This window comes from Vanacampus margaritifer, chromosome 1, assembly GCF_051991255.1.
Source record: "Vanacampus margaritifer isolate UIUO_Vmar chromosome 1, RoL_Vmar_1.0, whole genome shotgun sequence".
Taxonomy (NCBI): Eukaryota; Metazoa; Chordata; class Actinopteri; order Syngnathiformes; family Syngnathidae; genus Vanacampus; species Vanacampus margaritifer.
The window spans coordinates 46,743,064-46,755,203 of NC_135432.1; the positions used below are offsets into that span (position 1 = coordinate 46,743,064).

At 40.6% G+C, this 12,140-nt stretch overlaps 1 protein-coding gene across 1 annotated transcript in view; it reads left to right on the forward strand.

Annotated features, from left to right (window-relative positions):
- Nucleotides 1–10,103, forward strand: part of gabra2a (gamma-aminobutyric acid type A receptor subunit alpha2a) — a 40,853-nt gene extending 30,750 nt beyond the window's left edge. Inside the window, exons 6-10 of the mRNA XM_077560013.1 lie at nucleotides 3,958–4,040; nucleotides 5,270–5,413; nucleotides 5,761–5,913; nucleotides 6,869–7,071; nucleotides 7,640–10,103. Of these exons, the coding sequence (XP_077416139.1) occupies nucleotides 3,958–4,040; nucleotides 5,270–5,413; nucleotides 5,761–5,913; nucleotides 6,869–7,071; nucleotides 7,640–7,939 (883 nt within the window). The 3' untranslated portion in view covers nucleotides 7,940–10,103. The remainder of the gene's footprint in view (nucleotides 1–3,957; nucleotides 4,041–5,269; nucleotides 5,414–5,760; nucleotides 5,914–6,868; nucleotides 7,072–7,639) is intronic.
- The last annotated feature ends 2,037 nt before the right edge of the window (nucleotides 10,104–12,140 follow it).

The window sequence follows — 12,140 nt, forward strand, 5'->3', positions numbered from 1 at the left end:
GGGATCCAGTTCCAGGAACTTCGACCCATGAGCGGTAACTCCCCCAAACACAAGCACCAAATTGTTGCTCGACTGAGGGGAGCAAGGAGATGAGTGAGTTGTGTCTGGGATCCAGTTCCAGGAATTTCGAACCATGAGCGGTAGCTCCCCCAAACACAAGCACCAAATTGTTGCTCGACTGAGGGGAGCAAGGAGATGAGTGAGTTGTGTCTGGGATCCAGTTCCAGGAATTCAACCTCCAAGCAGAAAATACCCCAAACACAAACCCTAGACAGTCGCTCGACCAAGGGGAGCAAGGCTGGGGGTGAGCAGTGTTTGGGATCCAGTTCCAGGAATTCGACCCCCAAGCAGAAAATCCCCTAAACACAAACCCCAGATAGTTGCTCAAATGAGGGGAGAAATGCTGGGCCTGAGTAGTGTCTGGGATCCAGTTCCAGGAATTCGACCCACAATCGGTAACTCCTCCAAACACAAGCCCCAGACAGTCATTCGACTGAGGGGAGAAAGGTGAAGAGAGAGCGGTGTCTGGGATCCAGTTCCAGGAATTCGACCTCCAAGCAGAAAATACCCCAAACACAAGCCCCAGACAGTAGCTCAATGTAAGGCAGCAAGGCTGGGGGTGAGCGGTTTCTGGGATTCAGTTCCAGGAATTCAACCTCCAAGTGGTAAGTCCCCAAAACACAAGCCCTAAATTGTAGCTCGATTGAAGGGGAGCAAGGCTGGGGGTGCGCGGTGTCTGGGATCCAGTTCCAGAAAATTCAACCCCCAAGCGGAAAATACCCCAAACACAAGCCCCAGACAGTTGCTCGAATGAGAGGAGAAATGCTGGGACTGAGCGGTGTCTGGGATCCAGTTCCAGGAATTCTACCTCCAAGCAGAAAATACCCCAAATACAAGCCCTAAACAGTCGCTCGACTGATGGGAGCAAGGCGAGGAGTGAGCGGTGTCTGGGATCCAGTTCCTGGAATTGGACCCCCAGGCAGTAATTCCCCCAAACACAAGCCCCAGACATTAGTGAGTGGAGCGGTGGGCAAGATCAATTTCCAGGAATTGGACCTCCATGCGGAAAGTCTCTTAAACACATGCCCTTGACAGAAGGTCAAACGAGGGTAGCAATGCCCAGAGCGAATCATGGGCAAGGTTATGTTTTAGGAATTTATATGCTGTGTATTTTTATGAATTTTAAAATATTTTAATATATGCATAATATGTACCAAAGACACATGCCCCAGACAATATGCATATCAAATTGATTAGACAACATGGCAGTAATACCAAATGTGTTTATTCTAAACAATTACCCTAACTATCTATTTTTTTAAAAACTTAACAAATGATCAAACTAAACTAAAACAACATAAGAAACAAAAGACATCTGAAAAAATACTGTATGAAAAACAAACTTAAGTCAGATTCTGATTAACTTTTAGTCAATACAAAGGGACAATGTTCTTGATACGGTGGTGTCTGTGTCATCGTCAGAGGAGCCTGATAGGCTTATCTCTATACCACTCCCTTCCTACACCTCCATCTATGTCTTAACATTTTCACGAGTTTCATCCACCATGTTGTCATTGCTCGCCCCCTGGCTTTGTTCCGCCACAGGATTTTCATGCATGTTTTGCTGCTGCTTGGCTATCTCTTTCTGTCTTGGCTCTCCGCCGGACTGATGCCCATTTGCAGGTCATCCTCCTATTTTTGTTTGTCCATTTCGTCCTTTTTGCCTGTGTCCTCCTCGTTCTCCTTCTCGTCCTCCTCCTGACTCTCTCCCACTTTAGACTGGCTTTCTTCCTCGTCGTCCTCCTCCTGGCTATCCACGTCTGATGGTTTTCAAGGAAATGAGTTGTGTTTTTCTGGTTTGGCAAGAAAGACCATGCAATTGATAAAGGGCTATCATTATCAGGCTTGGTGCCTGTACGCTGGTCATTCCAGTAGACAAGAGGGTAGTCTCCCTCCGCCTTTTTGTGGGGGGACGGGTCCTGACTGTTGTTTGTGCATATGCACCAAACAGTAGTTCAGTGTACCCACCCTTTTTGGAGTCCTTGGAGGGTGTACTGGAGAGCGCTCCCTCTGGGGACTCCCTCGTTCTGCTGGAGGACTTCAACGCTCACGTGAGCAATGACAGTGAGACCTGGAGGGGTGTGATAGGGATGAACGCCCCCCGATCAGAACCTGAGTGGTGTTTTGTTATTGAACTTCTGTGCTTGATACAGATTGTCCATAATGAACACCATGTTCAAACACAAGGGTGTCAAAATGTGCACTTGGCAACAGGACACCCTAGGCCGCAGTTCAATGATCAACTTCATAGTCATGTCATCGGATTTGCGCATGTTTTGGACACTCAGGTGAAGAAAGGGGCGGAGCTGTCAACTGATCACCACCTGGTGGTGTGTTGGCTCCGAAGGTGGGGGAAGATGCCTGGCAGACTCAAACGTATTGTGAGGGTTTTCTGGGAACATCTGGTGGAATCCCCTGTCAGAAAGAGTTTTAATGCCCACCTCTGGCAGAACTTCTCCCTTGTCCTGGGGGAGTCGGGAGACATTGAGTCCGAGTGCGCCATGTTTCGCCATTGTCAAGGCGGCCGATCGGAGCTGTGGCCATAAGGTGGTCAATGCCTGTAGTAGCGGCAATCCTCGAACCCGCTGGTGGACACCAGCGGTAAGGGGTGCTGTCAAGATGAAGAAGGAGACCTAACGGGCCTTTTTGACCTGTGGGACTCAGCTGACAGGTACTGGCTGGCCAAGCGGAACGCGTCTTCGGTGGTCGCTGAGGCAAGAACTCAGACATGGGAGGAGTTCAGTCAGGCCATGGAAAACGACTTTCGGACGGCTTTGAGGAAATTCTGGTCCACCATTCGGCATCTCAGGAGAGGGAAGCCGTGCACCATTAACAATGTGTATAGTGAAGATGGGGTGCTGCTGACCTCAACTCGGGACGTCGTGAGTCGGTGGGGAGAATATTTCGAAGTCCTCCTCAATTCCACCAGTCTTCCTTTTAGGAAGCAGAGCCTGGGGACTCTGAGGTGGGCTCTACTATCTCTGGGGTCGAAGTAACTGAGGTGGTTGGAAAGCTCCTTGGTGACAGGGCGGGGTGGATGAGATCCGCCCGGAGTTGCTAAAGGCTCTGGATGTTGTGGGGCTGTCGAGTGTGAGGCTGTCAAGGTTGACACGCCTCTACAACATCGCGTGGACATCGAGGGCAGTGCCTCTGCATTGGCGGACAGGTGTGGTGGTCCTCCTTTTAGAGAAGGGGGGCCGGAAGATGTGTTCCAACTATAGAGGGATCACACTCCTCAGCCTCCCTGGTAAAGTCTATTCAGGGGTGCTGGAGTGGAGGGTCCGTCGGGAAGTCGAATCTTGGATTCAGTAGGTACAGTGTGGTTTTCGTCCCGGCCGTGGAACAGTGAACCAGCTCTAGACCCTCGGCAGGGTCCTTGAGGGTGCATGGGAGTTTGCCCAACTAATCTACATGTGTTTTGTGGATTTGGAGAAGGCATTCGACCGTGTCCCTGTGAGTAAAATGCCCAATTCTATCTATGCTAGACAAGTAAAATACCGAAAGAATGAAAACTCGACCCATGAAATAAGAATGTGCTTTGCACTAGACTTGAACCCTAACCCTAACCATGAACTGTGAAAATGCAATTTTATACCTAATGAGAAGATACCATATAACACAGGACATCCTTACAAGTAATTCACACCTGATATAAAAAGAAGGGCACAGAAGTTTTCCACAAATATTACACTTCAAATGTACACATAATATAACACTTATAATATAATAACATAATTGTTAAATAAATGCCAACAGTGGGATAACGTGGGAGCCGAGCACCCACGAAGCGCACCTGAAATCCCACTAAGCGCACTTCATAATTTAGTAAATCATCCCCACCCTCACACCCCTGTTGTTAACTTTGCACCACAGCAACGCCTGATCTTTTATTCCCAGGCTAACAGTTCAAGCTGAGTGCCCCATGCACCTGGAAGACTTTCCTATGGACTCTCACTCATGTCCTCTCAAGTTTGGCAGCTGTAAGTGTGAAATAACGCACTCATTCATATTTCATTTGTCTAATATCTTTTCATCTACTGTTGATTTTAATGAATAGGAATTGTAATTGATAAGTACAAATTCATTAAATGCACAAATTTTAGACCCCAGCCATTATGTTGCCTTTACAATATCACCTATCCAAAACCACTTCTGGCTCTAGTTAATGTAGCCTAGGTAAGATTTTATTTGACGCCCGCCTCCATCGACAATTTACATAGCTTACAAGAGAAGTTGAATTTTTAACATCATCTGTAATGTATAAGATAACAACACATTTTAAAATATAACATTTTCTTAATTTCATGGCTGTTTTTCATTACTGTCAAACAAATCATGCAAGTGACTTGATGTTCTCTTTCTTTCTTCCCCATGCTCTGGATAGTTTGGGCTATTTTGACATGTTCAGGGGCAGGGCTCAACACTAATTTTTGCACTGGTGCTACCAACTTTTTAATTTGGTTGCACTGCACAGGATTTGGTCAGACCTTTTTTAGGGAAGGTACAGCATGACCATATTAGCTGATGTATAGTCGTCTCAATTTGCATACTGTAGTTTCATATGACTAAAAGATTGATAGTGACTCAAGATATACTTGCAAAATATTTTACTGTAACAAGAACTGTCTGCATCAAGCAGCGACGGGCAAAACAGCGCAATTATTTTATGTAACTTTAAAAGACGACATTGAAAAAAGGATTTGCTTTTTTGTGAACATTATTTTGTTCAACCAGAATGGAGGATAGAAGCCTAGTTATTTAATTAGGTATTAGTGACTAGATGTACTATGTTGTTGTTTTTTCTTTTCCCCAAGACAGAGCACGAGGAGAGGAATTTACAATTTATTACTATTATTTATTTATTTATTTAAAGTTAGAATAATAATAATAAATTCGAAGACTTGCAGCAGTGCCCCTTCCAGCAAGTAGCGTTATAGGCAACCGCCTAGTTCGCTTTTTCCCCCCCAATAGTTCAGTGGTGCAATGGATTTTTTTAATGTCATTTGGCGCCACTACATACATGAAATTCTTTTTCAGTTTATTAGTTAGACAATGGCAAAGATGTCAGCGCTACCATGTATATCGCATTACAGTATTAGTAATTAGGGTGCAAACATTTAAAGTACTGGCAGGTATTCTATCAACTTCTCAATTAGGTCGAAATGATATAAGGGGGGTTTGTGATAATCTATGTTTCCCTCTGCTTCAGATGCCTACACAAAATCTGAAGTTACTTACATTTGGACTCGAAATGCCTCCCAGTCTGTGGATGTGGCAGCTGATGGATCAAGACTCAATCAGTATGACTTGGTGGGGCAAACTGTGGGAAAGGAGACAATTCAGTCCAGTACTGGTAATGATTAACACTTTTGTTTGTATTTTTTATCATTCCATTTTCTGACCTTTATCTTACCTAACTAGGCATTAAGGTGGGAAAACACTCTTGACACACATTCACAGCTATGGATAGTTTGCAGGAGACTTTAAGTCCATGTTTCACGTTTCCCTCCTCCATCAAAATTCTGACAGTCAGAATTCTCACTTTAAAGTCAGAATTCTCACTTTAAAGTCAGAATCATGCCAACCCCTTTTTTTCACTTCACTGGCCCTAATCTGTTTCCGTAGTGATCCATATGAAGGAATTAAGCAATATATTTTACTAGAAATTATTGTTCATGAGTGTTTTTACATTGCCCTTAGGTGAATACACGGTCATGACTGCCCACTTCCACTTGAAGAGGAAAATAGGCTATTTTGTGATCCAGACATATTTGCCCTGTATCATGACAGTAATCCTCTCCCAGGTCTCTTTTTGGCTAAATCGAGAGTCTGTTCCAGCCAGAACTGTATTTGGTGAGTCCATTTATTTGAGTCCAACACTTGCAACTATCACAATAGATATACAGAGAACCTCAAAATTTACTGAAAACTATTTGAACAAAAAACATCATTCTGTACCACTTACATTAGAGTCGTAAGTAGTATATACATATGTTGTGAGATTTAATCTTAGCTCATCTAAGGCCCCGTCTAGGGCGTCTCGTTGCGCTCGATCGCGGCCTAGTAAATAGCTTTTCATACCCAAATCTAAATGATTTGTCTACTGTTAGCTTTTGGAAATTTGCATGGTAGCAATAGATAGCCATCCGCTTGATAGTTCCACGTTCAACACTGACCTGACTAGCCATGCAGCACTCAAAAGTACTGTAACAAACTAGGTTGTGTTGTGTGCTATCTTGTTTACGAGTTCTTGTGAATGTATTGCGAGAAGTGAGGGAGAAGGAGCTCAGCCGTTTGTGTGTTTACAATAAAGAAGGTAAGATCACCAACCAACGTCTGCTAACATACTTGACAAACGTTACAGTACTGTATAAAGAAAAAATAGATTAATTACCTCATCGCTATACATCCTTCACACAGCCACCGCAAACAGAAATGTATTTGAATCCAACTCCAACTTGAATCCAAGGCTACCAGGAGATGACGATTTCACGTGACGCTATGCGGTGATCCTCATGGGAAATGTGGTCTTCATTCAAACCAAAACACTACCACTTTTGTCCATATGGTTCCGCCATAATCAATGAAAACTGAAAAGTCCTTTGTATTGCTTTAACGCAACTCATTATAATGTGAAATATGCAGGGAATCATTGAAATTATTAACATTTACACATCCTCTCACAATACAATTTCGATGTCTCTATAAAGCTAATATTGATCATGTCTATAAACTTGTGAGCTTAATTTATGGAATTGGTATATTGATTCTTAATGGAAATTTTGTTGTTTTCCTGTCTGCATCCCAGGTGTAACTACAGTACTTACAATGACCACCCTAAGTATTAGTGCCCGTAATTCACTTCCTAAAGTGGCCTATGCGACAGCAATGGACTGGTTCATTGCTGTGTGCTACGCATTTGTCTTCTCTGCACTCATTGAATTTGCCACTGTCAACTACTTCACCAAGCGAGGTTGGGCCTGGGATGGAAAGAGTATCGTAAATGACAAGGTACAACTGTCACACACATTAAGGGTTCAATGCTGGTATCCTGATTTCTGTGTGTTCTTTGGCATTCACTCAGCACATGACAAAAGGTGGCTGAAAGTCGGTCAAAACTTGTGACTTCTCAGACCACATCTAACTCGTGGTGCAAGGTAGACCGCTAGTCTAGTGTGGTTTTAGTGACTTAGAGGTACAGGCAAACAGATATACAAGCTCCAAAGACTTGTGTAGTAGACGCACCCGGTCTGTCCCGCCTCCAACATGCCCAAACTTGTGACTTGTATTAACCATCAAAATCCTGTGCAACTGAATAGAGCCTCAAAATACAGCATTGACAATGACCACACACATGAAGAAAAATAAATAAACACATTAAATTAAGACAATTAAATTAGGCAAATTACTATTTGCAGCTTTAGTGAGAACCTTACCTGTTTTCTGTGGTCAACATTGTATCACACACATTTCCACCATGTTTACCAGATATTGTGATTATTTGTTTATGAAGATTACTTTTCCACAGCACTAATGCAATTTACTACGATTGTCTAACCCAATGGCATTTTCCCTGTAGAAAAAAGAATCATCTATGATGAAGAAGAACAATGCCTATGCCGTGGCTGTGGCTAACTATGCTCCTAATATAACTAAAGACTCACCGTTACCCACAATTTATAAGTGTTCCATTAGTGATCCCAACAAGGTCTCCTCTGAGAAGAAACCTGAACATAAGAAAACGTTCAACAGTGTCAGCAAGATTGACCGCATCTCCCGCATCATGTTCCCTGTGCTATTTGGTAGCTTTAACCTTGTTTACTGGGCCACCTACCTCAACAGAGAACCGGTTATTAAAGATCTGGATCATTCTAAATGAGCACCAGGGACTTTTTCCAGCCAGCTAATCAGGAAAGGTAGACTTAGACTGCACCAACTGTATTATTTCTACCAGTCAAAAGCTGTTTACGTGCTTCTTATATTTATAACATGCACTGCATGTATGGGTGATCATAACGACTGTATAATTCATGGTTTTCCCAACGTACTGTATACTGCACTATTAAGTTTGATTGCAAAAGAAATGAAGCACTGATTGAGTGTTTTGATTGTGATTTGTGTGAGTGAATTTTACTTATGGCCTCTGGCAATTTGTGTGAACACACGTATTACTGTATGTTTATATATTTAGCAGTATTTCTTCATAGATGAGCCCTCATCCTACATTTCTATTCAGCTACATTATACTACCTTAAACAGATCATGAGTTTGTGCTGACAAACTATAATAAAATAAGACTAGCTATTCTGTTTAATTTGTATATATCTATTCTATAATGTTATATTAAGAAGATAGCAAGGATCCCATTAAACCCTGTCATATTTTTTCTTATTATTTTTATTCAACCTTTATTTATCCTGCTAAGGCAATTAAGATCAGATTTTCTTTTGCAATGCTGACCTGCAGATAGTTGATTAAAACAAGGCAAAAATAAAAGCAAATACAAATAAATACAGACACAACAAACTACACAATATGATGTACAGAGCAGAAAACATCTAAATAATAATAATAATAATAATAATAATAATAATAATAATAATAAGCCCAGGCCACTTCTGGGCACTTGCGAGTTGGGGTACTGGCCAAGGTTATTATAGTTTTGAAATTTTCATTTTAGTTTAGTTTTATTTCGTTTTGAGTTTTGTTTTTTAAATTTAGTTAGTTTAAATTAGTTTTCAGGGTGGTTCTGTTAGTTTTTATTAATTTTAGTTATTTAAAAATGCTTAGTTTTTTTTCCGTTTTAGTTAGTTTCAGTAGTTTTTGTTTTTCCGCATTACTTGTGCGCAATATTTAATAAACACCATAATGAAATGGAAAAAGTAACACCTACCGTTGAATTTCGGCTGAGTTGGCAAATTTGTCTGCTAGGAGCAATGTCATCTGAAGATGCTTTTCTATTGGCTGCTGCTAGATGACATCACTTCTGTGTGACACACTTTCAAACATCTTTATTCTGGTTAATATTGAAATAAATATACTTAAAATCACATTTAAAATCATCCCCAAAGGCTTGTGTATTAAATTAATTACCAAAGACTAAAACGGACACTTTGTTTACTTTATTATTATATTTTCGCCAAATTGTTTGTTTTTCAGAAAGAGAAAAAAGTGCATAAGGTATAAGGGGAGAAATGTTTTATTTTTGTATTGGATTCCTTGAACACCCAGTAGACATGAAAATGAATTGTTTTGAAAAGTTTTATGTTTGTTGTGAAGTGATGATCTTGAACAACTTGTTTAAAGAAAAAAGTCATTTTTTCTAGTGATCACTTTATTACAGATTATTTCTTTACATTCTCTTTTATTGTTGTTTTTCATTAGTGAGGTTTTTATTTGTTAAAAATTTGACCAAAAATGTTGTGTTTTGGGGGGAGCTGGAAGCATTTTATGGTAATAAAATTAATTTCAATGGGGAATATTCCATCCATCCATTTTCTTGGCCGCTTTTCCTCACTAGGGTCGCGGGGGTGCTGGAGCCTATCCCAGCTGGCTTCGGGCAGTAGGCGGGGTACACCCTGAACTGGTTGCCAGCCAATCGCAGGGCACACAGAGACGAACAACCACACTCACATTCACACCTAGGGACAATTTGGAGAGTTATGGGGAATATTCATATTTTTAAATTGAATACCAGTGTAGAGTATTTTGTTGATTTGTAGATACAGGGCTTCTTAGAATGTGTTCATTACACTTCATTCACTTTTTTCTACACTGCCTTAAACAACGCTTACTGTACTTGTACATATCACAAAATGTCAGTGACCGGATGCAGTAATGAGACTTCCCTGTGTATGTGTGTCAACTGTGTCAACATGTGTCTTAATACAATGTGTTTTGTAATTTTGCTATGCAACGTAGCATTAATACATACAGAATTTATCAATAACGATTCCAGGTTGTGTAGCATTTTTCTTTGAGTCCATTTTATTCTGTTTTCCTGAAAAAGTGAATCATATAAAATAAAAATAAATGCATAACTGACAAAAGTTTCTGTTTAGCTTGATGACACCAAAGTACCCCTACTGTCCTCCACCAAAGTTCCTTTTATCCATCATCCATCCATCTGTTAACCGATAACAAACATAAAGGAAAAAAAGAAAGAAAATATTTGTTTTATTACAACAAAAATCACCTAAGTAAATTTACACTGTTACAGTATGTGAGAATATTAAGTAAGATGATGTACTCATTAACCCACTACATTCTAGAATTTGTGATAGTGTGATGTGATAATAGATCCAAATTAGTGGTGTGTTTATGCAGTAATCAATCAGAAAATTGTTTTACTGTTTGACTTTGACACATTTTTGTGATGCTTGAATCTGTTTATTTGGCAGGCTGTATCAACAAACCTACTCTGTTTACATTCAATATGCTTGTTTTTAGGGAGTTGCAACATCCTGAAATATATACAACAGTATATACAAACCCAATTCCAACAAACTTGGGACATTCCAGGGTTAGGAGGGTAACTTTTAAAATGTATTTCGTTACAGTTACACGTTACCTGCTGAAAAATGTAGTTAGCATAGTAATCCAAGGACCATAATATTAAAGTAATGTAACTTGATTACTTTGCATTACTTTGGGATTACTCCAATCCAGAGTATGCTCATGAAGACAAAATAAAAATGAATATCAACACAATATATATTCTATACAATGTGCCCCTGCTATTTGTGGTTGATAGGGACCTAGGCAGCCTACTAATAGCAAAAATCATTGTGTAATTGTCATTCATTAAAAAGCATGTAGGCTATAGATAGGTTGATTGATTGATTGAAGGCCATATGCTGTTTTCAAACTGTCATTGCTTGCGAACAAAGCTGTTGTTGCTGTAATGAGGAAAGGGACAAGTTATGCTTTTGAAAACAACATTCCCCATGGTAGCTCATTTCACCCACATTGCACACACTAATAATGAGAATGACAATGCATGACATCAACAGCAAAATGAACCTTTATCCCAGTCACAAGTTTAGCCGTGTATATATTGTGTATGATGTTTAAATAGTGAATTGGTGGGAGGAAGATTTGTTTGGAAGGTGTAACTCACATTATGGTTGTAGGCTAGCGGGCTAGCAAGAAGCTACAGCGCGTGGCATGCCGCTGGAACTTTCGGTCCCTCAGCAAGCCGAGTAAATTCCAAACAGTGCATACTGCCATATCCTCCTCTCGTCCGTGAAGATTTTTTAAACTGCCCGCGTGTGGAGGACACGACTAGCCAGTTCAACACCTTCCCGACATGTACAGCTCCAGTAACAACGGTCTCTCTCTCACACGCGCGGTCTCTCGCTCTGTCTGTCTCTCGCTGGCTCGCTGGCTCTTGCACTCTCTTTCATCGTAGAAATTGTAATCCCGCAAATCCCCATTTTTAATAAATTTACCTATAATCTGATTACATTCTTTTTTTCCCCTGTACTGTAACGGAATACAGTTAAAAAAAAATTGTATTCTGATTACTTAACGCCGGTACATGTATTCCGTTACTCCCCAGGATTGGACATTCTGTTAAACATTAGTAAAAACAGAACACAATGATTTGCAAATCATGTTCAAACTACATTTAATTGAATTTAATACAAAGACATGATATTTAATGTTCAAACTGATCAACTTTACTATTTACTGTAATACATTGACGTCGATGTAATTGCCTTATTACTGTCATGTTTGGGTTCTGTTTTTCATTGTGTTTGTCTCTCTTGGTCTTGTTACGTGTAATCCTGCCCTTTCTCCTGTCAACCAATCAGTGCCCTCAACCACTTGTGTCTTTCCCTAGGTGTGTCTTGTTGTGTCGTTAGTGTGTGTGTATTTAGTCTCCTGTCTCCTCTCTGTCTGGGTCAATTCATTGTCGTTTTTCCTCCCGTCATGCTGCCAGTTTTTTGCCTTTTTGTCCTCCCCACGTTTTGTTTCCCTTGCCATTTGGAGTTCGCTTTTTTTTTTGTATAATTAAATTCCTTTTTCTTTTTTTTACATCACATCTGTCTCCTTGCCCTGCTTTCCTGCATTTGGGT